Here is a 26092-nt window from a genome sequence, read left to right on the forward strand (position 1 = left end):
TTTAATGAAGATTGTTGTTGTTGGTGCGGGTGTCATCGGCCTGACCACCGCCTTGATACTCAAGCGCAAGCTGAACTGCGACGTCGTCGTCGTTTCCAAGGAAATACCCGGCGACGCAGACCCCATCTACACCTCCACCAAGGCAGGAGCACAGTGGTCCAGCTCTCCGGGCAACAAGCGCGCGGAGTTTTCGTACCGGATCTTCGACGAGCTGAGCAAAGTTCCAGAGGCCTGGGTTACCAAAATCCCGCTCTACAAGGGAGAAATCGACCCAAAGCGGCCTGCTACAGAGCCAGATCTCAAGTCGTTTGTGGACAATTACGAGTGGATCGGCGAGGACCAGCAAAAATTCCCCGGTGTCAGCCACATTTACAAGTTCGACACCTTCACCATCTCTCCTCCACAGTACCTCGCGTACCTGGCGAACGAGCTGCTCAAGCTTGGCGTGGCTATTCAGCGCGGTGTGGTGCGCAACTTCGAGGACGTCGCCGCCGACTACGTCATCAATTGCACGGGAATCCAGTACAACAACATCGACGGATGTCATGACGCGGCCCTGCGTCCTATCAGAGGCCACACACTGCTGATCGAAAACACGCTGCCGTACCAGGTTATGTTCAAGGAGAATAATCCGGTCGAAGAGGGTGAGTTTCTCATGCTGTTCCCTCGTAAAGAGGGCTGTGCCGTGCTGGGGGGCATCTACGACGCACACTCGCCGGCATTCGACACGTCTGTGCACGCCGACTACGTTGAAAGGCTCCAGGCCAAGGCGACCAAGCACCTTCCTGAGCTGCAGGGCGAGATCCGCGTCCTCAAGCACAACATCGGGTTCCGGCCGCACAGGGATGGCGGCGTGCGGATCGAATTCGATCCGGAAAACCCAAAACTGATCCACAATTACGGGTGCAGCAACCTGGGCTTTACAGAGAGCTGGGCCTGTGCGCAGGAAGTTTTTGACCTCATTAAATAATGTTCTAAATATTTGGTGGCACAGCCTTCTTTTTTTGGCACGTTTATGTTTCGTCAGGTAGTTGTGGTAATAGCGGTCCTGTTGGGCCTGGGCGGGATGCTGGAGGTTTTAGAGCGCAGCCGGCGTGTGAACATAACTGCCAGGTCTGGTTATTCCTACATTTCCTCGAGAATAGTCGACGACGACGCAGAGGAGTACTATAGACTCGGGCTGACACCCCACCACTCAATCGCAGTCACTACGTTAGCTGGCGACGCCGTGGTGGACAAGACCGTCTTGCACGGCCGGTTTCTCCATGTCACTGACTTCCATCCAGACGAAATGTCGAAAATTGGTGCGTCGTTTGAGAACAGATGCCACCGCAAAGACAAGCAGGCTCTGCCCGACGAGGTGATGCACCGGTACGGCGACGCGATGAGCGGCTGCGACTCACCGTTGGAGCTCTACGAGGCGACTCTGCAATGGATTCGGGACAATTTGAAGGATAAAATCGATTTTGTCGTCTGGACTGGGGACAACGTTCGGCACGACAATGACCGTAAAAACCCACGTTACGAGGGCGAGATATTCTCCATGAACGAGAAAGTGGCCGAGAAAATGAGCAGCGTGTTCATGGACGACGGCGAGGAGGACACCATGCCGCTGGACCGCCGCGTCAAGATCGTGCCGAGTTTGGGCAATAACGACGTTTATCCGCATAACCTGTTTGCTCCGGGCCCCACGTTGCAGACGAGAGAGCTGTACAAAATCTGGCGCAACTTTGTCCCCACGGAACAGCTGCATACTTTCGACAGAGGAGCCTATTTCTTCAGAGAGGTCATCCCTAACAAGCTGGCCGTGGTGTCGATAAACACGCTGTACCTGTTTAAATCGAACCCGCTGTGCGACAACTGCTACAATCGCAAGGAGCCCGGATATAAGCTGTTTCAATGGCTTGGTTTCGTGCTCAAGGAGCTGCGCAAACGCAACATGAAGGTTTGGCTGACCGGCCACGTTCCGCCGGTGCCCAAAAACCTGCATTATAGCTGCCACGCAAAAATGAGCGTCTGGCAGCACGAATACCGAGACATCATCATTGGATCGCTGTACGGCCACATGAACATTGATCATTTTGTGCCGCTGGACTCCGTCAAGTCCTGGAGAACGATTGAGAAAAGACTGGGCAAGCTGGACTACGAAACCTACGGCGATGACGACGAAAAGGACGATTTAGAAACCTACGAGGCGTTTGGGCTGCTCGACGACGATTTTGAGATCGAACGCGGCTCGCGACGCTACGACAACGCCCCATCGGGAAAAGTGTCGTATCTGGAAGACGTCAGAGATGGACTGTACGCCAAGCTCAAGGGCCCGAAAAAGGCCGGCAAGGACGGCGAGCGGTACTCATTTGCGCACGTGACCGCGTCGGTGGTGCCCACATTCAACCCTGGGTTCCGTGTTTGGGAGTACAACGTGTCGGAGCTATACAGCAGCGAGGAACAAATATATGAGCCCTGGGAGCAATTTTTCGCTCGGCTCGAGGTGGAACTCGCCGCAGCGGACAGTCAGGATACTCTGGACATCGAAGCGTCGAAAGACAAGACAATCCCGCCAATCATGCCGGCAGATCTGCCTCTGGGCCCCGCATACACACCCCAGCTTTTTTCTCCAGAAAGATACACCCAATACTACGTTGATCTGGACTACGCGGCCAAACATCCCGACTGGAAATTTGAATACCAGGTGGAGTACTCGACAGACGACGACGAGTACCAAATGGACAGCTTGCTGGTCTCTGACTGGCTGAAGATGGCGCGGAAACTGGCCAAATCCGCCACCGTTGCTGCCGACGACGTGGAAACCGCTGGCGCAAAAAAACTGTGGAAAACGTACTTAAATCGCGCCTTCATAGACACCGGCTACCAGGACCTGCCTGTAGCCAACAAGTGAGCTACCGAAAAAAAAAAGTTTTCCTAATCTGGGCTGTGCAGGTTTTTGGGAGCAGCTTATTTTAGACGCTCATCACAGCCGCTCTCTCAATCTTTTGCTCTTTTGCAACCACCATGCGGATAATCAGAAGAGATGACTTTGAGGATCTTCTAGGCGGCAACTTCGACGTGGCGACCGAGTTCAAGCAGTACAGAGAACCCAGTTATCTGGAGGAGGCCGTGGCGGCCGAGAACGCGACAGAGTCGCTAAAGAAGAGCTCTTTTTTCAGCAAATTGGCCCAGCCGCTGAAATACACGTTCGAGAAGAAGGACTTTGTGATACTCATCTTTCTGATCGCCTGTTTTGTAACTCTGCTGGCCGTCTTCTGCGGAGCTGTCTATTTTGGTTACAGAGAGTACAGTCTTCTTCTCAGGCGGGTCAGCCTCTACGAAAAAGATGTCCCGCCCTGCGACGACGACGAAGAGCTTGAGGAGGAGCCCAAACCACACAGCGCATACAGCGGCGCCACGCTGCGGGAGGCGTCCAACAGAGCATCTGCTTTTTCGCCATGCCCAGGACGCGAACTGCCCAAAACCAGTCTTACTTTTCCCGACGCCGAGCAACAGACCCCTGCGGTTACGCGGACGCTCCACTCCTGGAAAGACTCTCTACACAAGATTTCTAAGCGCGGCACGTCCAAGGCTGTAGCAGGCAAACACTCTGCCTCTACGCAGTTCTCTGCGCCGATCGACGGAGGATACATGCCGACCTGGTCGTCGATGATCGACTCGAGACTGTCTCCCATCGACGTCGTCCACGGCAGCGTTTCGCCCGATGCCGTGAAAAACACGGCCACCAACGAGTCTGCGCCCGAGACGTCCTGTCTTGTGAACGATGACGGATCCCTGGTGGAGCAGTCCGCAGACAACACCCGCTTTATGAGCATCTACGAGCAGTACTCCCCAGAAGTAAGCGGCCACCTCGAAGATGAGCCCAAGACCGTCTACACGATGGTCCAGCTCTACGAGCTAGAACCTTTGGACCTGATCCAGGAGTTTGTTGACGGAGACGACAATAAATTGCTAGCTACAGACATTTTGTTCCCTAAAAAACCGCTCTACTCGGAGAGCTCGGTTGTGGAGATTGAGAAAGAGCTGACAATGATTCGGCTTAACCTATTCAACTGCTCTTTGGACACAGCCTCGAAAGTGCTCGAGATCATCAAGTTTTTGGCCAACTCGTTCGGGCTCCAAAAATTCAACAATCCGCGCATATTCCTCATGTCGTACGGCATGCTGATCGAGCAGCTGGTGGAATCGGACTTCATCATCAAGGATAACGATATACCGACAATTCTGATCGGCGCCTTCATCGAGATCGTGGTCAAGTACTGTGTGTGCTGCTGGAAATATCCAACGTCCAGACATCTGAAAGTCGACAGGAAGTTTGCTGCCTGGAAGATGACTCCCCACGTTCCGCCGCAGTACAAAGTGTTCAAGTACATTTGCACACTGATCAAGTCGGGATACAAGACCGATTTACTTGGAGAGGTCCTGATATTCTTTTCCACACCACCCACCCCTCACAACCTCATATATTTGCTTCCGGAGTCTGAGCTGGAGAATTATAAGAACCCCGAGGTTTTGGAGCTCATGGCCTATTTGAGAAAACAGATCCAGGAAGAACACAACGATTGCTGCGGTTCCACGTCATTTTCGGGTGCAACCTCGCCAGAATACTCTGAGTATGAGGCCTTCCTGCAATCGCGGGTCTCTAGAAAATCAACGAGCCCCAGACGTGCGCTTCCAGGCGCATTTGCACGCGAGACAAACAACCTTGACACCGCCAGAGAGCCTTTGTAGATTCTGTACAGCCAAACGAACCAATAAAGAGGACAGAATGACCGTTTAATCCTTGCCGTTTCTGAAATGGTCGTAATTGATCAGCGCTTGCATGCACCCCCATTCCGTGAGTTTGTTCCGGAGCCACTTCAGCTGCACAGGCTTTGTCAAATAATCGTTGCAGCCAGCTGCCAGAGCCTGTTGCTTATCGGCCGCAGAGGTCGACGCAGTCAACGCCACAATGATGATAGGCGAACGGAACAGCTCATGGTCGAGTTGATCAGCAGGCTTCAGCTCTTCCTGCTCCGTTGGAAGAGACAAGTTGGCAAAATTCCCAATCCTGTTGAGCCGTTCCAGCCGTCTAATTTCCTCCGTCACCTGGATCCCCGATATCACAGGCAGCTGGATATCCATGAAGCAAAGATGGAAACCTCCTTCCTTCCACAGCTGCAAGCCTTCTTCTCCGTTGCTGGCGATCTTGAACTGAACATTGCAGGATTTTAGGTGTCTAGCCAAAATTTTCTGATTCACCAGATTGTCCTCCACAACCAGCACATTGATGTTGGTCAGGATCTTATTAATTCCTGGCTTTGGCTGCTGTTTCAGACGCAAGGCTGAGGCCACCTCCTCCTTTTTTGGCCCGTGTTTCAGCAAAATTGAGTGCTTCGAAGACGACGAAGCGCTTTCTGGAGTCGCAGAGGCCTTATTGGTCTCGTCAGCGGCGTGGTTCTCCTCGAATGTCGGCGTTCTTCCAGGAGTCGAGGCGTGGTTGGAATATTGCGAGGCAGGCGATTTACTGCCCGTTCTTGTGCCCTTTGGAAAGAGTATCACTGTGGAGGAAGACTGATTTTGGTCCTGGACAGAGTTGCGTCCTAGCCTCGTAAACTCTCTTGGAGGAGGCAGGCCCTGTTCGCCCAGTACAGCTACCTTTCCTGAGTAGTTGTTGTCTGTAAAAACGGCGTCCTGGGGCGTTTTAGTTGGATTAGACCGACCTGTGAGCGAGCCACTATAGAAAGGCGGAGCGTTTGCAGCGTCTTTCACTTCCGAATTGAATGAGGCTCCTGCACTGGTCTGGTTGAAAAAACTCGTTTCGGCCGCCTGCGGGAATGTGGTCTTGGCACTAGGTCTTTTTTCGGCTACCGGATATGGCGTGTCGATAATAAACGAGTCCTCGAGCTTCATTCCGGACGGGAAGTACTGGTCCACTATTTTCCAGATGAAAGCATCGGGCTCGAGCACTATGGTGGTAATTCTCGGTTTGGCATGGGCCCTGGTATGGCCCAGGGGCGACGGTCTGTGAGTCGTTTCGGGCACCCTGTCTGTTGCCGAGACCTCGTTGTGGTTCAACAGCGACGATTTGGATGCGGACACAGGAATCGGCGACACCGGGTGCGCGTGGTGCGAGGGATTCTCCCCGGCAGCCGCGTGAGGCCTCATTTTCGACATTTTGTTGCCTTGTAAGTTGGTGCTGCTGGAGCGGCTCATGATGGTTTTTGGCGCAAACGTGGCGTTCTGGGCCGTTAGCGGAGAGCTCTGGAACGTGGGGTCTCGTTGAGGGTGGCTCGGCGGAACACTAAAGGCGGCGGCGGACGGAGACGAAACGGACGGGATCTCCAGTTTCAAGATGAGCTCTGATGGGTCGAACTGCTGTGCCAGTGTCGTAGGGAATTTGAGCATTATTTGAGACTTGACGTCGTCCACAAGGTCTCCAGGACCAACAAACAGTGTCGTGGCGTTGCCCCCTGGACGTTTGACCCAGATTCTTTTCCTCGCCGGCATGGGCAGTTGGGGATTCTGGTGAGCGTTGGGAGAGGCGGCCGTGAATGTGATGTAGGGGTTTACTGGCTGGCCAAACGCCGACATCGGGTTCGAGTTGGCCATTGCGGCGCCCGAATCCTGCAAAGGAACGCTGCCTCTTTTCATATAAGCAGGGGCACTCATAAGACGAATGGAATAAATAAATTAAAAAATCTGGGAAACTTTAATTTTTTTCTCTATGAGAAAGAGCATTTTGAAACCAGGACAGGTGCGAGCGCTGGTGAAGTTTTTGGGAACGGCTAAGGTGGACATGGGGAAGTTTGTGACTCGGGGAAATGAGGAAGTGGGATTGGCACTGGACAGGGTGTTTGGACAGCTGGGTCTGAAACGGGAGCGACCGAACCTAGTTGCTGAGGTTGCGAAGTTCGAGACAGTCTCACACAAGTATGAGCCAATACAAAAAGTGCCGTGGTTCCATTTTGACCCTAAAAAATACATAATAACGCAACAGGATCTCGACAGCGCGCCAGGACAGGTTCCTGACTCACCACTCGGATACGTGACTAAAGACACCCCAATCGCCGCAAACTACCAGGAACTCAGGGGCGTTCAGTCCTCGTTGTACTCGATGGCCATGGACACGCGCATTGGACGCGTCAAACCGGTTTATAAGTGCGACTATTTCGCATTGACGTACTATCCAAAGTCATACTACATGGGCCAGATACGCAAATCCCGGCCGGGAGTGATGCTTCAGTTCGACAACCACGCGTTCCTCAACACGCTTGCGTCGCGTAGGGTGAAAATCGACAAGAACCTGAGCAAAGACGCGGCAAATTACTATCCGTTTATTCTATCCGTGCACCGCACAAAAACCTCGAAGTTCTACCGTAAAACGTTCTTCGAGCATTTCACAGCCAACAACATGATAGAGAAATGGGACGGCCTGTACCGCTTCCAGCTATACTTGCGTCCGGTGTTGAAAAAGGACTTTGAAAATCTCGAATTCCACATCCGGAAGAGTCTGGAGTATGTGCGTCGCTGCCGGGCATCTCCAGAACCAAAAGCCCGTATGGACTGGACAAAAATCAACAGCGTGTCCGAGGTGTACGGACTGCCCCCTTTAGTTCGGCAGAAGTGAGCATAGCGTGGCGGCCGCTATATATTTGTCCATTCTGGGTATTCGGTTACGTACGCCCATTTATTTTCCTCGTGATAGTATTCTCTTGCATGCAAATATAGCACAAGTTTTCCTGGCTCTGGCCTCTTGAAGAGCCGTTTTCCGCACTCTTCGCAGAATTCGCCAGTCAACTGTTCCTCGCGTGAGCTTTCTGCCTCCTTTGCGATCCGCTGAAAGACGTCCGGATCGGAGTAGTCTTCGTTGGTAGCCAAAAGTCCGTGTCTGTAAAGCTGGTCGTTGACAATCGGAAAGCCAAGGTTTCGAAGATGAATTCGGATCTGGTGCGTTCTGCCCGTCAACGGCCGGCACTCCACAATGCTCTCGTCCAGGACAGATGAGTAATTTAGCCGTTTGAATACCGTGGTAGCAGATTTGCGGTCGATCCCGTCCTTGAGGCCACGCTTCGTCTCGACGATGACCACATCATCCTCGCAAACCAGAGATTCCGGAATCTTGCCCGCCACACGCGCCACGTAGACCTTGCGGACCTGTTTGTTTTTGATCGCTGCCTGGATTTCCTTGGCCTTTGCGACGCTCTTGGCCAGAATGCAGATCCCGCTCGTCACCTTGTCCAGCCGGAAACACGGCCTAAGCTCGCTCAGGCCCTTCTCGTGTTTCAGAATCTCCACCATCGTGTTGTAATAAAAGTTTTGCACGGGATGGATTGGCATTCCGGCGGGCTTGTTCACCACAAGCACGTCGTCGTCTTCATAGACAGTTTGGATTTTCGCGTCCACTATGGGCGGCTCGTGAACGTGCACATGGCGCACAATCACGTCGCCTTGTTTGAGTTTTTCAGACAACAGCTGCTCCTGTCTCAGCTCGAGCGTTTGCTGCTTACTTCTGCGCTGCACTATTATTTGATTATCTTTGATCCTTTGGAGATGCTGATTTTCTGAAAATTCGCGAAACTCAGTCGTCAGCACGTCCAGCAGCAGTCTATTGCGCCATCGCTCTTTCACTGTCGTGGCACACTGGCGATAATAAGGCGGCACGATGCGCAGACCGCCCGTTGAGATGTAGCTGGCCATAGTAAAATAATTGAAAAAAAATACTCTATTCAGTATATACCAAGAATATATGCCAGACGGGTGACGACGAGATCAATAGCCATGGTGATGGAGTCGCGGGCAAGCACCATCTTGGAGCCGTCGACCTCGTGCCAGCTGATCGCGATCTCGTCAACAGGAATATGCTGGTTGATGGCGAGGATCAGCAGCTCAACGTCAAATATCCAGCCCTCGGTGTGCATTTTCGGGAAGATCTTGGCGACGGCGGCCTTGTTGAAGAGCTTAAAGCCGCACTGCGTGTCCTTGATGGTGCGAATGCCAAAAACAAACACCAGAGCGTGCAAAGCATACATCAGAAAGTTGCGCACAAACGACCGTTTCACCACGGCGTCCGTGTTCACCATGTGTGCTCTGGAGCCAATGGCGACGGCAGCACGCGTCTCAGGCTCGTTCCTGTCCAGCCGCCGGATACTTTCGAGCAGTTTGTCCAAGTCGCTGAATTTCGACGCTCCGTCCGCGTCAGCGAAAATGGCATATTTTCCCCGGCCGAACTGCATCCCGTGGGTCACAGCGCCGCCCTTGCCCCGGTTTCTCACAAATTGCACCACGCGCAACACATGCGGCTTCAGTCCCAGCTCCGCAGCCAGGTCCACAGCGTACTCTGCCGTCCCGTCGCTCGAACCATCATCCACAATGATGATCTCGTATTGACCAGGGAACCGAGCCTCCAGATGCTCGATGCACTCGGCAAGCATGGCACGGAGCCGGCCGTGCTCGTTAAAACAGGGAACCACGACGGTAATCTCGATATTCTCGCTGGGAGGCGAGTTGCGTGGCGGAAGCTTGAATCGACCAGCGGTGCCGTTTGTTATGTATTGCAATTCGCTGTCGTAGGGCTTTCTCGGGCTGTGCCTGAGCAGAAACACCACGAGGTACACCTGGAGTTAGTAGGGACGGAGCAATTACATACGCTTATCACCACACCCGCGGCAACGGTGGCTAGAACGGCCAGCGACATGGAAAATAAAATAACAAAAAATAGATCATCCACAGCCGTATTTTTTTTTTATTTCAGTCAATCCTGTATACTAAGCTGTCTACTTATTATGCGCCCGTTGTCCAAAAACGCCTGGACCAAGTCGATATAGTACAGTGGATCCTCGGCCACCTTGGCCATACTTCTGAGAAGCTCTCCCACGTCCAGCTCCAGCTCCACCTCGTGCTTCACGGCCCCGTTCTCCTTCACCTTGGTCATGTCGATCTTGGTGAACGTGGCCGGATGCGTGTAACTTACACGCTCCTTGTCGCGACGCAGCTCAACGCGCTGCTGGAAGCTCTCAAACGCGGCATCATTCATCTCGTACGGCAATTCCAGCGACATCGACAACCGGATGTCGTAGAGCGAGTTCGGAAGATACATCACCAGGTCGGCTACCCGCTGCTTATGCACACTGGCCATCCGTCTCTTAGTCTTGACATCCACAGAGACACGGCCCGTCGACGGTTTCTCGTTGCGCTTTCTTTCGTGGGCAATCAGGTCCACGCAGTGCGAATTTTCCACCACAAACCGGTTGCCTCTGTTATGGTTCTTTTCCTGTGCAAGCTTGGCAATGTACGCTTTGAGGTCGTGGAATTGCTGGGCCGGCACGCCAGAACGGAAAAAACACTCATTCTGGAAAAAGTCCACGTTCAAAATCGTCTCGCAGTTCACGGGCAATCGTAGTCGCTTGTCCTTCACTTTGTCCCAAATATGGCCCATTTTCAGTTCCAGCTCAAGATATTTGTCCACCGGCCCCAGTGCAGCGTACTCGTGGCGCACGCCCTCCACGTTCGCCCATATCCACTCGGTGACGACCTTGTTGAAGTCGTTTCTCGGAATAGACCCCGTGATCGACGCGACGCTGAGCTTAGTGGCCACAGTCGTGAGCACAGGCTTGCGGACGCTCTTTCGCACCGTGGGCACATAATCCTTGGCCCAAACAGGCTTCTCTGCATACCGCCTTGGCTTTCTGGTCCCGCCAGTCGCCTTTGGCTCTTTGTTTTCTTTTAGCTCCTCCAGTGGTTTTACGTGGTCCTGAAACGACGAATTGCGGCTTCTCGTGGACGATGCATCGGCGTCGCTCGACGTTGCGGACGACATTCTGCGCGACCGAGTCATCGTTTTGTTGCCGTTCATGTCGACGTCCAGGTCGTTTGTCAGGTTTGTGATGCTGGTTCTTTGGCGAATGCCGCCGTCGTCGGAGTTCATCAGGTCATGGATAGACATTCGCTGCTGCGAATTGGTGCGCGACATGTTCGGTGCCGACTTCTCGTCGTTGGAAATTAGGTTTTTCAAGTCCATTGGTCACAAGTCGTCAAAATTGCACGATTATAATTTTTCTTTTTTGGACTGGCCCCAACCATTTTCGGCGCGTCGATCGACCGCCCTAGATATCATGAAGATGCTTCTCCATACGACACCCAATCGCCAGGTGCACATCGTGAACTTCGGCCACAACACCGAGCCCTGAGCTCTCCACCACCGTGCCCGTCTCGTCGAGAATGCTCACACCGTCACCGTGTGTCTCCTCTTTGAAACACATTGCTATTTTCTGAAAATAATCGCTCGCAAAAACTTCTTTCATGCTCATTCGCGTGGCAGCCACCGGATCACACAGTCTCCAAAAAAGACGCGTCAACTGTCCGTGGGGCAACTCGTGTGCGAGCGGGCCTCTGTTGGGAACTTTGCGCGCGTCGTTGTGCACAAATGACGGGTTGAGATCCTTGTACCAGCGCGACTCGTGCTCATAATCGGCGTAGTCTTTGTCAAGACGCTGGGCCTCTTTGAACGGGACTCGGCCCTTCACAATCGAGAACAACATCATCCCCAACGACCAGCAATCGGCCTTGAACGGGTCGTAGTGGCCCTTCGCATTGCGCAGCATCGTGACCTCCGGACTCTGGAACGGAGGCGTGCCCAGTATCTTATCGCACATCCGTACACCAGATTCGAACCTGCCCGGACTAACATGGCCGTAGTCGCCACAGCCAAAGTCTGTGATCTTGAGCACGCCGTGTTCCAAGAGGATGTTGCCCGGCTTCAGGTCCAGATGCACGATGTCGTGCAAATGCAAATGGTAGAGCCCAAACACGAGCTGTTTGAAGTAGCACAGTTTTTCGCCAAGACTTATGGCCTGCCAGTGCGGCTGGCGCAAAACATTGTACAGATCGTGCGGATAGTACTCCATAACCATCCCCCAATTTCGGGACAGAATCGTGGGCAATCGAACAAGTTCGTACACCGTGATTACGTGAACATGTGCTAAGCTTTTGGTGATGATGTACTCGTGAGCAACCCTGCGGTAGTACGAGCCGGGGGCCTCGTCTTTGAACACGTTAAAGACTTTGAGAGCCACTACTTTCTTGTCGGTCCTTCGCTGCACCTTGCGAATGGTCGAGGAGCCTCCTGACCCGAGGAAACTGCCTGAATCGGCGATCTCATACATCTGGTCCAGGTCTTCTATTTCGTTCTGGAAAGGTTGCGGAACGTGGTCTTTCGGCGAGTCTATTGGATACGGTAGCGTGATGGGGCTGTCGGAAGTGCCGTCGGCAGCCGGGGAGGCGAGCTGCACCGAGTAGGAGTGACGATTGTTGATCCCGTACGGATTGTAGATGGGGAACTTGGAGATTATCTGAGACGCATTCGGTGGGTGTTGACGGCTGGCCTGGAGCGAATCCAGCGCCGAAAACGAGCGGCTGTGCCTGCTGCTTGCCTGGAGCGAGTGTTTGATTTTCGAGAACAGGTTCTTGTTCTGCTTTGTGTCCTGGACCGTCATTGATTGCAAGGTTAAAAAGATTCTGTCAGTGGTATGACGTATGGGAGTGGTGCCCCATAAGGTGCGAGCACTTGGGGACTGGTGGCCACCTTTTGTAATTATTAAGCACCGTGGCGCAGTGGAAGCGCGCAGGGCTCATAACCCTGATGTCGTTGGATCGAAACCAACCGGTGCTATTATTTTTTACCTATAAGTAGACGACGAGCCAGCGACCAGAGCGTGCGGTTGTACCCCCAGGAGTCCTTCCATGCGATTCCCAGCCGGTTAAAGTCCATCTGCGCGAGGTTATAGAAATTCACGATGCCGTTGTCAACAACTGCCACCAGCAAAGACGGCGACTCGTGCAGATGCTGTTTGAGAGTCTCAATTTCTGGCATTTGATCCGTTGCAGACACAATGACGACCTGGAAATGCGGGACGGGCGGCTTGCTTTTTTTGAAGCCCTTGAATGGCTTCCAGACGTCATAGACTGGCTGCCAATTGGGGTTTGGGCTCGGGTGGAATTTTTTGGGAGCTATGAGCGAGTGTAGGTAGTTGAAAATTGAGCGAAAAGGGAGGAATTTGAGGCCAAAAAACGATACCACAAAGTTCAAGAACATCGAGCCGTAGCGGAATCTAGTTGGGTTATGGCATTCCGCAGCGTGTTGCGTTGCTCGCAGGACTATGTATCCGTTTCTCTTAAGCAGCGAGTATACAAGTAGCTGATCGTACTGTTCCGAATTGGTAATAAGGCTGCCGTAGACTTCTTGCAATGATAAAATACGTTCAGAGTCCTCCTTCTTTGCCACGCAGGTTCCTCTCTCCACCAGATACAGTGCCTCCTCGAAGTTGAGATGACATCTTCCAGACCGGTCTATTCTCCCCATCGTCTCCAAATACTTGCCTCTGGGTTGATCAATATATGCTCCTATTCCCAATCTAATGGTGGAGGAAATGAGCTTCTCTGGCTGGGAGAGGAACCCTCGCGGTTGGCACAAAGCATGGTACATGATGCTCCGCTGTTTCTCGAGGGCGTCGACGTCGTACTGTGAAAGTAGGCTACCATCGTAGACCGGCTCAAAGCTCTTGTCACCGCGCTTCACGGCGAGCTCTGCGAACAAACTCCAGTCCTGCACTTCTTCTTGGTCCAAATATGACATGGATTAATTTTATAATTATTTTCGAGGCATCCTTGCACCCATTGAAGATAATTTTTCTCAAATTAGATCAAACCATGACGGTGACCTATTCGTCGGTATCTATTTCGATTCTGGAGGACATGCTGCTGGAGATTGCGAGCGAGATCATCAGCAGGTCGATTCTGGATGAGAAGCTGCTACGACAGGAGTACGGAATGGCCCAGCCGGGCCTGGTAGACGAGGGGGACACCGCTGCAGGGCTGGTAAAGAAAGTGCGACAAAATATTGGCAACTCGGCCAGTGGGTCGAGCCAATCATCAGCAGCGGCGACACCGCAGTCCGGAGAAAACGGATCTATCCCAGATATCGGCAGAATAGGCTTTCTACAGAACGGCAGAGAGATATTCCCTAGAAGCACCAACAGCTCAGATGCCTACTTCCAGTGTCTCAACTGCGAGAGAAAGATTGCCGGTGGGCGTTTTGCTGCCCACATCGACAAATGTCTGGGAGGAAGGGTGCGGAAGTGAAAAAGAAAGAGGATGCTACAATAGTGAAACAATCGTTTCAACGGTATTATCGTATGGCTCAATAGGGAAGGAAGCAGATGGAGCAGATTACGTACAGACTGCCTTGTTTGGGCCATCAGAGGATTCGTCATTGCACAGACGACAGGCTGAACGGTGCTCAACAATAGTATCTTGCGCAAATTATGTGCATGAGGGCAATAAAACTTACTCGATACAATAAAACTTCAACTCGCATCTGGCTGGCCCGTGCAAAATCAGTGCATGAACCAGATAGAGGCTGCATGTTCTGGGGACCCACGAAAAATTTTAGTCTCGTTTTCGGCAACCAGGATGATTTGGGCTGCTCGGACAATAGAAAAAGGAAAGAGCAGATGGTCAGTACCAGGAATCTAGACTAGCGACAGTTGGGAGCGGGACCAGACAATCAGCGACAGAATCGCACACTTCTGAGAGATGGCTGAGCAGCCGCTCCAATTTGGGGCATCTTGGCTGCATCTTTTGCTAGACACGGTGCACGGGTGTGAGGCTGAGCACGCTGAAACGCGGTACAGTTTCAACGTGTTTGGAAGTTTCCAAATCCAGCCTCCTCCAAACTGAAAAAAAACCCATTCTCATGCAGAAATCTCGAGCCGCGCACGACCCGTGCTTGGCCATCCCTTCTAAGAAACAAGTCTGAAGCTTGGACGAATGCTTTGCACTTGTTAAAATAAACTGCGCTTTCCGTGAGAATCGACTAAAAAGTGTTTTCACTGTGAACCTTGTCTGGTATTCATTCCTTTAATATCTCCAGACCATGTTATTCAACAAAGCTACGCTCCTTACCGTGTTTTCAGCCATCTGGGCCACTGCCCATGCCGGATGCTCGTACGAGGACGGCAACTACTACTGTTCCCAGACAAATGCCATCGTCTACGAAGGCATCGGTTACTCTGGCTCCTATTCTGATGTCACCGACATCGACGAGTCCTCGTGCCAGTGTTCTTCGCAGACCAAGTCGTTCTCTGGCACGCTGTCTCCTTTGGACGAGGAACTTTCTGTGCACTTCAGAGGTCCTTTGAAGTTGCTGCAATTTGGTGTCTACTATCCATCTTCCTCTTCTTCGAAGATGAAGAGAGACGAGGAGGACGAGGAGGACGAGGAATGCCAAACCACTGTCCATGCTCATCATCACCACAGAAGAGCTATTGACTACGTTTCTGTCACCGCGACCGTGTACGTCGACCAGAACGGCAACACGATCAGCGGTACCACCAGTGCATCCACTGCAGAGATGAAGGTCATCACCAGTGAGAGTGCTGCTTCTTCGACTGCCGAAGCAGTTCCTACTTCTTACGGAAACGATGAGACCACTTCCAAGACTACCTCGAAGAGTAGCTCTTCCAGCTCGTCGTCTTCCTCTTCGGCCGCTTCCACCTCCAGCTCGTCGTCTTCTTCTTCTGGATCCGGATGGAGCAGATCTTCCTACTTCACTCCAGGCTCCAAAAGCAATGTCACTTTCCTCAATCACAAGGGTGGTTCTGGATCCGGCACTTTCTCCTACTGTTTCGGTAACTCGATCTCCTACTGCGGTTCCGACGGTAAGTCCGCCTCTTCTTCCAGCGTCGCTCTTGACGAGGTCACCATCGACTCGAACGTCGAGTTCCTTATCATGTCTGGCGTGGACTGTGACGACTCTTCTGCTGGAGACTGTGGCTACTACAGATCGGGCATCCCAGCCTACCACGGTTTCGCCGGTGCTACCAAGATGTTTGTGTTCGAGTTCCAAATGCCTACTGCCACCGACTCTGCCACCACCAACTACGACATGCCAGCTATCTGGCTGCTCAACGCCAAGATTCCAAGAACTCTTCAATACGGCAGTGCAGACTGCTCTTGTTGGTCTACTGGTTGTGGAGAGCTAGATCTGTTTGAGATTCTTTCTTCTGGATCCAGCAAGCTGATCTCCCACCTCCACGACGGCCAGGGCGACAACGGCTCTTCCTCTGGCGGAGGAGGAACGCAGGACTACTTCAAGAGACCTACTGACTCCTCCATGAAGGCTGCTGCCATTTTCTACGACGGAGAGGTCCACATTGTTGTGCTTGACGACGACGTCGACTTCAGCGACTCTCTCGACACCGACACTGTGTCTGGGTGGCTGAACAAGTCTGGCTCTACTGCCAGCATTTGATAACCAATTATACAATAACGCTTGATTTTCGCAGCTACCGTAGATTTGTAGTAATTTTCCTGTTTTTTTTTAATGGGCACATTTTAGGGATTAGTTTTTAGGTTATCTTTTATCAGCCATGGCCAGTTTTCTGCAAGATTCGTCGCTGTTTCGGTCGAAACTGGCCACATTCAAGTTGGATAAGTCGGAAAAAGAGATTGGTGATGTCTCGGAGACAACACTGTGCAACGACTCAGGGATTGTAGAAGAGGGAGAAAGGAATGTTTTTGTTGACCATGCTCCCCAAAAAACAAGATTTGCTCCAGAAATGCCCTCTAAGCCACACAAAAGAAGGAAGCACGCCGAAACACAGGCTTCCATCGATTACCTACTCTCCACGATATCTCATCTGAACACCACAACAGAGAAAAACGGCTCAGAGCTCAGACAGACTGAGGCCAAATTAGCGGAGGCAAACGGAAGACTGGCAGTGTATAAGCGGCTGGCTACTTCGTTTAAGGAGAGGCTCAAGTTGCTGGAGTCAGACTTGTGTGTTTCGCGGAAAGAGCTGCTACAGGGAAAAAAGAAATGCACGGATTTGAGCAGGACTACGTTCGAGGTGCTAAAGGAGTCCAGAGAGCTCAAGAGGACTGCTCAGGACACCAAGGAACAATTACAGTTGCACATGAAAAGGTTTGAATGGCTCAAGGCCAGACATATCGACACACAAGGTAGGGCCACAAAACAGGAGATAGAGATGACGTCTTTGCGAATGAGGCTTGACGACGCTCTTTCGAGACTGGAGGAAGAGCGGGCCAGAAACGCGGAACTTATGAAGATGATTGGAAATAAGGAAAATACGGTCGTCTCGACAGACAAGCTAGAAAAAGATGTTCACCAAATATATACAATTGGAGCCAAATTCGAGCAAGGTTTGGTAGCCGTGTCACGAAAAATGTCTGAGCAGATGCGTCGGTTGGCAGAGAGATCTGAAAAGATCCCTGGAAAACTCGAGGATATTGAGAAGACGCTAAATTCTGTCCACGAAGCGCAGCAGCTTTCTGGAGACCAGGCTCTGCTCGACTTTAAGCAGGCCAAGCGAGAGGTGGAGTATCAGTCACTGATGCAGGAGTATAACCGCTTGAATGCAGAGCATGCAGATTTTGAGAAGCGACACAACGACAAGTTACAGGAGATCGAGACCTTGAAGCAGACCGTGGCGTCCCAAGCCGAGAAGCTGGCATCTCTAGGGATGGAAATAACCACTTCGGATGCAAAGGAGGAGTTGGAAAAACCAAAGGCTCCCCGCAAAAGAAAGCGCGGCAGACCAAAGGCGTCACATCTCCTCAACTAATTCCTCTTTGATTTCCTCTGGGTTGAATCTGTGCATGAACTTGACAGTCTTGTAGCCCTGGCGGTGGATGTGCAAAACAGGAATGTCATATCTATAACAGTCGAACCATTGCTCGTTTCCCTTGGCGGTGATGTCTATATCATTCAGTTGAATGCGTGAAGATATCGGAGCAACTTCCTTGCTATCCAGAGCCAACTTGAGGGCGCTTTTGGCCTCATCGCAAAGTCCACAGTTGCTTTTCCCAAAAAATGTCAGATTTATCGTGCTTACCGATCTTACGAGTCCCGGTCGATTGAAAGCTACAATGTTGCGAAGAATCATAATTATTTTTTATTTTACCATCCAAAATAATTTCTACCCACGATCCTGAAGATTCTTATCTTGCCAGACTTGAAGTCTCCCAATTTGTACGCGCCTGACTGCACCCCCTTAGCAGTTTGCTCAATCACCTTGATCTTGCCCTTGGACGGGTCGAAGCCGGCCAGAATTGCTGTGTATGGCTTGCCACTGAATCCCAGCTCGGCAGTCTTGCTCTTGTGGAACGGACCCGAAGAATGACCCTCGAACCGTCCTTTCAGAACAACAAGCACGTCGCCGGGACGGATCTCGTCAAGCTGGTTGATCTCGACGTTGTTTGTGTTTCTGTAGATAGTGGCACCGAATGTTTTGGATCCGACAGCAGGCATCACGTCGCGCGGCAGTTGTTTGAACACCCATGAGACCAGATCTTCTTGAATTTTGGAACTGCCAACGGCCGACGATGAGAGCTGGAATGCCACTGCACCGTACTTTCTTGATGCTTCAAGAAGGTAAGTAGGGTTGGTTGCCGGTTTTTCTCGCACCGTCTCGACAAAGGTTGCCAATTTGTCTGGGTTTGCAGCGTCGTACGACAGCTCCCATATTTTTGTCGAATAGTCCTGGTTGACAATGTAGTAGTCCAAGTAGACGACCGTTTTGCCGTTTCTCTTCTTTATTTCATGACTGTCAACCTCGTAGTATACATCTTTGCCAGACAGTTCTGCCGGAAGACTCTTAGTCAGCCACCACTTGGACGACGACCCATAGTCGCTAATTTCCAGACTCGACCGGAAGCCGGAGTGCATGGTAGAACCGGTGTTGTCTGTTTGCACAGGAGCGGCGACTGGTGGTGGAGGTGGCGGTGCATGAGACGTGGTTGTCTTGCTACCAGACACTCTGCGCTCCTTTGACTGGACGGATGACGAACTAACTGCACGAGTACCTGTCTGTGTTAGTGGTGATGTAGGAATTGGCGGTGGTGGACGAGCAGCAGGAACAGCAGGGGACGTTTTTGGCGGCAGAGGCGCGGTTGGAGCCTTGGTGATAGGAGGAGGAGGAGCAACGGCGTGGGCTGGCCTCACTGGCGAGTCCACCGGCTTTTCGGCCTGTGCAATGTCTGTATCGTCGTCAGCTTCGTAACCGGTCACAACCTCTTCGCTGGAGTCCGACATTGGTGGTGGAACAGGCGGCACAGGTGGCACTGGCGGAAGAGGGGGAGCTGTCGAGGTTGGAGCTCTAGGAACCTCTGCAACGGCCGGTGCTGGCGGTGACGTTGGAACAGGCGCAGGTATTGGCGGAACAGGAGCCACGGGCCGCGAGGCAGGAAGCGTTGGAGACGCTGACGAGGCCGACTTGTACTCGTCGTCTGACTCCGACTCTGTGTCCTGTGGCGGTGGTGGCTGTGCAGGTTCTGCCGCGTAGAACGAGGCCGGCAGCGCGGTGACTGTAGGCGGCAGGGGCACGGCTGGCGAGGTGGGAATTGGCGGTGGAGACGACCGTGCTGGGTTGGCCGCAGATGGGAGCTGTTTCGGTTCCTCGAGCTCGGTTGGCAGATCCTCCTCGTCGCCGACGTCTGGCTGTTTGGTAAGGTCGACAGACTCATGGTCGTTGGACTCCTCGGACTCTTCGCCAGCGCTTTCTGGAGCTGCAGTCGCAGGGTCTTGTGGTTCCGGCTTAATAGGCAGAACAGGGACCGGGCCCGGAACAGGAGCAGCAGCCTCGTCGTCGGTCCTCTTGGATTCCTTGACTTTCTTCTCTTTTGTGGGCATAGGAGCACCGAATCCCATCATTCCAATCATGCCCATTCCGCCAGAAAGCTTGGCCATTCTCTCACGAAGCTGGCGTCGTTTCGCCTCCTCCTCGTCCTCCTCGTCTTCCTCGTCTTCTGTCGCCGTCTCCTTCTCCGTGTCCTCTTTGTGCTCTTCCTCCTCCGTCTCCTCGTTTTCCTCAGCCGGGTCCTCCTTTAGCATCTCCTTCTTCTTCTTCTTCTCCTCTCTACGCTTCATCAACGCTTCTGCAGCAGCCTGTTCCTCTCGCTGTCTCTCCTCCAGCAGCCGTAGCCGTTCCTTTAATGTCAAGCGCGGAGCGTCTTCCTCTGCGCTTGTAGGCTCGTCGGCGGTAGATTGCGCTGGCAGCGGTGGAAGAGGCAGGGTGGCCGAGCCCGACGAAACACGCCGCTCGTCGCTCCTGCTCTCGCGTCTCTCAACGGGAGAAACGTACGTGGAGTGGGGACTGGCGGCGACAAAGGGCTTTTTTGCAAAATTGGGATCGGCAATGACCTGGCCCGGCATCGGAGGAGCAGAGCTGACGTTGAAGCTCTGCAGCTTATGCTTGAAGTCGGACGTGCCGTGCTCAATGGTCGACTGAATTGGCTCTGTTGACTCTCTTTTGAGCGAAGACGGATCAGGAATGGATTGGACAACCGATTGGGGCACAGGATCGGGCGCAGAATTCGACACTGGATCGGACACGGAAGGCTGTGCGACGGGCGGTTCCACCTTCGGTTCCGCTGGAGTTTGTGTTTCATCAGGAGCATGTGGCGGGATCTCCGCCCTCTCCGCCAACTCTGGCTCGTCCTCGGCCTGCCTCTCCACAAAATTCCTGGGGAAGTACCCGGACACCAGCTCGCCACCTGTCTTGGTGGTCCCAAACAGCCAGTCAGCGTCGACCTCCTCGGTGACGGTTATGAGCTGGCCGGCATTGAACGCGAGGTCATCAGAGGCGTTCTCAGCCGATGGGGTGTACGGGTATTTGGCAATCACAGTATACGGCACAGACATAGTTGAGAAGCTTGTGTAAAAACAAATATCTCAGGAGCAGCCGGGGGAGGAGGCATCTGACCTGTGGCACGTGACACTATTCTTTTTTCTCTTCGCTGCAAAAAATACGCGTGCTGTGTATTATTTTTGATCCAATGTCTGGCTCGCCACAGAGACGCACAAAGCGAATAAAGGCCGACTGCGACCGCGAGAATCGCTGCGTTTTGGACACGCTTGGGTTCACAGAGCCGCTGGCGCGCGGCAAGCCCGCTCGCCCGTCCAAGCCTGCGTCTGAGGCCGTCCCTTTACAGCGCAAGGATCCCAATGTCCGCACTTTGTCGACTCAGGAGTCACAATTGAACGTCAAGACTCCGGATAAAAACGCATCACGTGCCAACAGCGAGCTGCACCACCCGAGCAGCGACGACAACATTTTCTGGGCCCTGACCCCGAGCATCAAGAAGAACAAGGATAATTCTGCCACCACGTCGGGCTGCGACAGCATCGACCAGCGCGACGTTCTGTCGTCGCCGATCGACGAGTCGCTGAACGGTGTGCAGCTGCTGGACCCGAACCTGAAGAGTCTGTTGGACAAGTACGACAATTCTGGTGACGGACACCGGACGCCTAGTATCTCGCGGTCTGTGTCTGATCCGCACACGCTGGTGCACCGGAGCTTTACGGCAATCGGAGAGACGCCGATTATTGCGACGAAACAGACTTTGAGCGAGAGCATGCAGAAGAGCATTAACAAGCTGAAGGCGTCTAAACGGCTGTTGAATAGCAGTGTTTTTGGATCGCCCGCAGAGACGCCCACGCAGAGCGTTTCGCAGCTTCTGACGTTGATTGGGAAGACGATTCGCGAAGAGGCGGGCGAGATACTGGGCGAATTGAACGAATTGGACGATATGGACGATATGGACGATCTGAGCGACGTCGACATGGCCGAGCTGGACCGGCTGACAACGCTGCGGAGGACGCAGCGCGAAAAGAGCGTTTCTGCAGAGCCGCCAGTAGAGCCCATTTTGTCAGCCTCGACGCCCGCAGAGATGTCTGACGGCCTGTCAGACGAGTTCAGCGACAACGGCGACGAAATCTTCGCAGCGCCCAGCACAGTATCGCTGCCGCAGTTCAAGGACATGAAACTCGAAAATGAGAACGCCATCGTCTTTGAAACAGTGGAAAACACTGTGCATTCGCAGATCCAGAAACGAAACTGCCACCGCTACCAAATATCGAAAATCGTCCGCTCCAAGTACAAAGGTGGGCTGCAGTTGGTTCTCAAGTGCGTCGGCGAGGACGACAGAACAAAAAACATTGTTGTGCGCGATCTGTGGACCGAGCTGGAGTACCGAGAGGGCGACATCGTGCACGTGATTGTCGACAGCGCAAACGCGCAGCTCGTCGACAAGAGCAGCAACCTGCTGATCTGGGGCCCGGATATTCTGGTTTCGGCGACGATGGCAGCGACTGCGGTGGACTGCAAACGACGCGCGGTGCTAAGCAGCAAGATCCAGGGCATTGGCGAGCACGCAGTGCCATTGGTGCTGGGGAATATTGTCCACCAGCTGTTCCAGGCGTGCTTGAAGGAAAACGACGTTTCCGACGCATTTTTCGACGAGTATCTCGAAGAGCTGCTTGATGCCAACCAGATCGCGCTCTATAGCATTGGTGCAAGCCGGCATGAGCTGAAAGCTACCGTTCTGGAGCATGTCGATTACATAAAGGAGTGGGTGGCCACGTACACGCGCGACCCGCAATTTTCGAGCACTGCACAGTTCCAAGCTTCCAAGGTGTTGGATATCGAAGAAAATATTTGGTCGCCAATGTATGGGTTGCGCGGGCTGATCGATGTGGTGATTGAGGCCTCGCTGCGCGACGGCAGCAAGGTAGTGGTGCCCATGGAAATCAAAACGGGCAGGGACTACATAGCCAACCGCGCACAGGCTACGCTGTATACACTGCTGGTGAAGCAGCGCTACGACGTGGAGGCGCGCTCGCTCGCGCTTGTGTACACCAAGATGCGCCAGAGCTACTACGAGGCAATCAATGCGAACGACCTGCGCATGCTGGTGAACATTCGCAACCACATCTCGCAGTATTTGAGCTACGGGGCCAGCGAGCTCCCGCCGATCAAGAACCAGCCCAGCTGCGAGCGCTGTTTTGTGCTGAACGAGTGCATGACATATAACAAGCTCGCGGAGCACGGAACGGCCGAAAAAAGTGGGCTTGACGATGGATTGTACGATACTTTGACAGGACATTTGAACAAACCGCAATATCCAGAATTTTTCAACCACTGGAACGGCCTGCTGTCCAAGGAGGAGAGTTTTGTCAATAGCTTCAAAAAGGATCTGTGGTGCTATTCTGCTGCAGAACGAGAGCTCAAAGGCGGCAAGGCCGTTGGCGGATTGCATCTTACACAATGTCAGGAGGCGGAGTACGCGAGCGGCCGCGCCAAACGGTTTTTGTACACTTTTGAGCGCGACGACACAGTACACCAGCCAATGAGCAACACGCAGCTGGCAAAGCACGATCGGATCATCGTTTCCGACGAAAGCGGCCAGTTTGGACTTGCGTTTGGGTTCGTCGAGACGCTGCGGTCGAATGTGGTTGTCGTCAGCACCGACCGTCGTTTTGAGAACTCGACCGTCAAAATGAGCAATTTCGACGCAGCACACAACCAGGTCTTTGAAAGCGTGCTCAGTGGGAGCAGTGCGGCCAGTGTGGGCGCCAAAAAGAAGACGTATCGCATTGACAAGGACGAGATGTTCCACGGTCTGGCTCTTGCACGGTTCAACCTACTAAACCTGTTTCTTCCCGACGGAGACGAAAAAACACGACGGCTCGTGGTAGACCTTGAGCCGCCCCAGTTTGCGGGAAAACCGCTGCTTCACAGCCAATTCGACAAGTCCAGGTTTAACGCAGATCAGCTCAGAGCATTCGACCGCGTGCTGCGCGCACAGGATTACTGTCTGATCCTGGGCATGCCAGGAACGGGAAAGACCACCGTCACGGCCAGTTTAATCAAATGTCTGGTGGAAAACGGCCAGACAGTGCTGATTGCATCCTACACGCACTCCGCCGTCGACAACATCCTCGAAAAAGTGATCGATATCGTCGACAACCCGAAAATCCTGAGAGTTGGTGCACCGAAAAAAATCACTGAAAAAGTGCGCAAGTACTCGCTGTATTCTACAGACACAATTTATCCAATGGAGTCCGCCGAGGACTTCCGCCACGCATTCCTGGAAACCAACATCGTCGCCACCACGTGTCTCGGCATCCAGGACACCGCGTTCATCCACAGACAGCATTTCGACTACTGCATCATCGATGAGGCATCGCAAGTGTCCATGCCAGTGTGTTTGGGCCCGCTGCGGTTTGCCGACAAGTTTGTGCTGGTTGGCGACCACTATCAGTTGCCGCCTCTCGTGAGAAGCGCCGAGGCCCGCGCAGGCGGCATGGACAAGTCGCTGTTCCGGATTCTGAGCGAAAAGTATCCACAGAGCGTCGTGGAACTGACACACCAGTACCGTATGAGCGCTGACGTGATGATGCTGTCGAACTGTCTGATCTACGACGGCCGGCTGAAATGCGGCACGCCTCAAGTGGCCTACCAGACGCTCCAGGTCCCGTTCCCTGAAAGATTGCAAGAAAAGTGTATTCAGATTCCTAAGCCGTTCAGATGGATGGACCATGTGTTTGACCCGAAAAACCGCGTCCTGTTCCTCAACCACGACGGCGTCCCTGCGCAGGAGGTGGCCAACGGTGAGAAAATCGAAAACCCTGTCGAGGCAGACCTGATTCTGCAGATCATCAAATGTTTGGTTTCGTGTGGAGTCTCTGCCTCGTCCATCGGCGTTATGTCTTTCTACCGTGCACAGCTGCGGTATTTCTATCGCGGACTCAGAAACCACCCAGACATTGAGGTGCTCACGGCAGACCAGTTCCAGGGCAGAGACAAGGACTGTATTATCATTTCGTTGGTGCGGTCGAACGAAAAAAACGTCGCCGGAGAGCTGCTGCGCGAGTGGCGCCGTGTGAACGTGGCCATGACGCGCGCAAAGTCCAAGCTCATCATTTTGGGCAGCGAGAAGCTGATGAAGACAATTCCCCAATTTGAAGGGTTCATGAGTCTGGTTTCAAGCCACAACTGGGTATACCAGCTACCACGCGACGCCAGCAACGTATATCGCGACATCTTCCACGAGTTCGACCCCTCACAGACAGAGTCGGCACAGCCGTCTTCCGGCAAGACGGTGCGGATCGGCACTCAATCCAAGATGGTGCAGAAAACCATGGTGGTTAGAAATGTGGTCCAGGAGTTTGCGTCCTGAAACTGCGTTTCCAGTCCCAGTATTCTTGGATTCTCTCTCCAGCATATCGACTATAGTCGAAGTCGATCAGCGAAATGCCGCTCTGGATGCCAGACCATATTCCCCAGTAAAATCCAGGAAGTCCATAATGTAGCGATATTTCTGATATAAGATCATCAATAGCATTTTTATCATCATCTGCATCGCGCACTCCCAAGTACGCAGCACACCATTCCCTCAATAAACGGTTGGATTTCTCTGCCTTGGGGATTCTGTGTCGCTCGCAGTTGAATCCCTGCCATTCCATGAAATGATTCGAGATGTCAAAGGCCCGCGGTGCCTTCACCATGTACTCGTAGTCTATAAACGATATTGGGTTGTGTTGCATGTAATATTCCATGTCAGACGCCGAAAGGCCAGTTTCGAGTTTCTGCGACAAGTCTTCCGAAATGATAACGTTCCCGCTCAACAGGTCACAATGACTAGCCACCGAAGGCGACTTGGAGTTCAGTTGGCTGCGCAGCCAGGCCAGTTCGGCCCTCAGAACGTCCACCAGCGACGCCTGTGGGTCCTGGACTTCCCGGATGTCGATGTTCTGCGCACAGCTGCTGGTGATTCCCTCGATCTCAGGAAGTAGCTGGATCCAATTCGATATCACAGACCAAAGATCAGAAGCGTTCGATTCCGGCTTCGATCCCCGGAACTCCCGGCGCAGCTTCGCCAAACACTCTTCTATCGCGTCCACCTGGACTTGCTGGTGCCACTGTCCCAGTTTCGCGGCTATCAATGGATACAGATGTTCATCGGCGAGCTCTGTGAATTCCAGCGAGCGTCCCTCTATAAAGCCGTAAACCAGCCCGTTCCCAAACCGGGCATGGATGGGCGGTGCCAGGTTGACCGAGTTGATCACCAGATGCGACACAAACTCTCTATCGCGGTCAATAATCATGCCCGTGCCGCGGCCATAAGTTCTAACCAGAACTTTTTCATGTGATTCTGTGTTTTGGTGGTACATCGTGCACTCCAGCAGCATGTTGGTTATGCCTCCTGTGAACTGTTTCACGCTGATTTGTGACTCGTCGTTCCA

General features: G+C 52.9%; 15 protein-coding genes and 1 non-coding gene across 16 annotated transcripts; 9 read left to right on the forward strand and 7 right to left on the reverse strand.

Moving 5' to 3' along the window:
* Positions 1-4: 4 nt before the first annotated feature.
* On the forward strand, positions 5-970 carry HPODL_05094 (uncharacterized protein; the record flags this gene model as incomplete). The annotated part of the gene is made up of 1 exon (XM_014081749.1): positions 5-970. One exon carries the CDS (start codon positions 5-7, stop codon positions 968-970), a length of 966 nt encoding a protein of 321 aa, XP_013937224.1.
* A 45-nt stretch (positions 971-1015) lies between these two features.
* On the forward strand, positions 1016-2899 carry HPODL_02134 (Endopolyphosphatase PPN1; the record flags this gene model as incomplete). The annotated part of the gene is made up of 1 exon (XM_014081750.1): positions 1016-2899. The coding sequence occupies one exon, from the start codon at positions 1016-1018 to the stop codon at positions 2897-2899; it is 1884 nt and encodes a 627-aa protein (XP_013937225.1).
* A 113-nt stretch (positions 2900-3012) lies between these two features.
* On the forward strand, positions 3013-4740 carry HPODL_05095 (Conserved hypothetical membrane protein; the record flags this gene model as incomplete). The annotated part of the gene is made up of 1 exon (XM_014081751.1): positions 3013-4740. The coding sequence occupies one exon, from the start codon at positions 3013-3015 to the stop codon at positions 4738-4740; it is 1728 nt and encodes a 575-aa protein (XP_013937226.1).
* A 45-nt stretch (positions 4741-4785) lies between these two features.
* On the reverse strand, positions 4786-6660 carry HPODL_02135 (uncharacterized protein; the record flags this gene model as incomplete). The annotated part of the gene is made up of 1 exon (XM_014081752.1): positions 4786-6660. One exon carries the CDS (start codon positions 6658-6660, stop codon positions 4786-4788), a length of 1875 nt encoding a protein of 624 aa, XP_013937227.1.
* Positions 6661-6715: 55 nt separating this feature from the next.
* Positions 6716-7618, forward strand: HPODL_02136 (uncharacterized protein; the record flags this gene model as incomplete). Its single annotated transcript, XM_014081753.1, has 1 exon — positions 6716-7618. The coding sequence occupies one exon, from the start codon at positions 6716-6718 to the stop codon at positions 7616-7618; it is 903 nt and encodes a 300-aa protein (XP_013937228.1).
* Positions 7619-7635: 17 nt separating this feature from the next.
* Positions 7636-8688, reverse strand: HPODL_02137 (uncharacterized protein; the record flags this gene model as incomplete). Its single annotated transcript, XM_014081754.1, has 1 exon — positions 7636-8688. The coding sequence occupies one exon, from the start codon at positions 8686-8688 to the stop codon at positions 7636-7638; it is 1053 nt and encodes a 350-aa protein (XP_013937229.1).
* A 29-nt stretch (positions 8689-8717) lies between these two features.
* HPODL_02138 (Dolichyl-phosphate beta-glucosyltransferase) lies at positions 8718-9685 on the reverse strand (the record flags this gene model as incomplete). The annotated part of the gene is made up of 2 exons (XM_014081755.1): positions 8718-9605; positions 9638-9685. 2 exons carry the CDS (start codon positions 9683-9685, stop codon positions 8718-8720), a joined length of 936 nt encoding a protein of 311 aa, XP_013937230.1.
* Positions 9686-9742: 57 nt separating this feature from the next.
* On the reverse strand, positions 9743-11008 carry HPODL_05096 (uncharacterized protein; the record flags this gene model as incomplete). Its single annotated transcript, XM_014081756.1, has 1 exon — positions 9743-11008. The coding sequence occupies one exon, from the start codon at positions 11006-11008 to the stop codon at positions 9743-9745; it is 1266 nt and encodes a 421-aa protein (XP_013937231.1).
* An 85-nt stretch (positions 11009-11093) lies between these two features.
* Positions 11094-12482, reverse strand: HPODL_02139 (uncharacterized protein; the record flags this gene model as incomplete). The annotated part of the gene is made up of 1 exon (XM_014081757.1): positions 11094-12482. One exon carries the CDS (start codon positions 12480-12482, stop codon positions 11094-11096), a length of 1389 nt encoding a protein of 462 aa, XP_013937232.1.
* Positions 12483-12586: 104 nt separating this feature from the next.
* On the forward strand, positions 12587-12658 carry HPODL_05393. The gene has a single exon. It is a non-coding gene; the product is annotated as a tRNA-Met (tRNA).
* On the reverse strand, positions 12659-13621 carry HPODL_02140 (uncharacterized protein; the record flags this gene model as incomplete). Its single annotated transcript, XM_014081758.1, has 1 exon — positions 12659-13621. The coding sequence occupies one exon, from the start codon at positions 13619-13621 to the stop codon at positions 12659-12661; it is 963 nt and encodes a 320-aa protein (XP_013937233.1).
* A 74-nt stretch (positions 13622-13695) lies between these two features.
* On the forward strand, positions 13696-14127 carry HPODL_02141 (uncharacterized protein; the record flags this gene model as incomplete). The annotated part of the gene is made up of 1 exon (XM_014081759.1): positions 13696-14127. One exon carries the CDS (start codon positions 13696-13698, stop codon positions 14125-14127), a length of 432 nt encoding a protein of 143 aa, XP_013937234.1.
* A 793-nt stretch (positions 14128-14920) lies between these two features.
* HPODL_02142 (Protein TOS1) lies at positions 14921-16297 on the forward strand (the record flags this gene model as incomplete). Its single annotated transcript, XM_014081760.1, has 1 exon — positions 14921-16297. One exon carries the CDS (start codon positions 14921-14923, stop codon positions 16295-16297), a length of 1377 nt encoding a protein of 458 aa, XP_013937235.1.
* Positions 16298-16415: 118 nt separating this feature from the next.
* HPODL_02143 (uncharacterized protein) lies at positions 16416-17630 on the forward strand (the record flags this gene model as incomplete). The annotated part of the gene is made up of 1 exon (XM_014081761.1): positions 16416-17630. The coding sequence occupies one exon, from the start codon at positions 16416-16418 to the stop codon at positions 17628-17630; it is 1215 nt and encodes a 404-aa protein (XP_013937236.1).
* Positions 17631-17965: 335 nt separating this feature from the next.
* Positions 17966-20707, reverse strand: HPODL_02144 (uncharacterized protein; the record flags this gene model as incomplete). The annotated part of the gene is made up of 1 exon (XM_014081762.1): positions 17966-20707. The coding sequence occupies one exon, from the start codon at positions 20705-20707 to the stop codon at positions 17966-17968; it is 2742 nt and encodes a 913-aa protein (XP_013937237.1).
* A 134-nt stretch (positions 20708-20841) lies between these two features.
* Positions 20842-25026, forward strand: HPODL_02145 (uncharacterized protein; the record flags this gene model as incomplete). Its single annotated transcript, XM_014081763.1, has 1 exon — positions 20842-25026. One exon carries the CDS (start codon positions 20842-20844, stop codon positions 25024-25026), a length of 4185 nt encoding a protein of 1394 aa, XP_013937238.1.
* Positions 25027-26092: the final 1066 nt, after the last annotated feature.

This window comes from Ogataea parapolymorpha, chromosome I, assembly GCF_000187245.1.
Source record: "Ogataea parapolymorpha DL-1 chromosome I, whole genome shotgun sequence".
NCBI classification, from domain to species: domain Eukaryota; kingdom Fungi; phylum Ascomycota; class Pichiomycetes; order Pichiales; family Pichiaceae; genus Ogataea; species Ogataea parapolymorpha.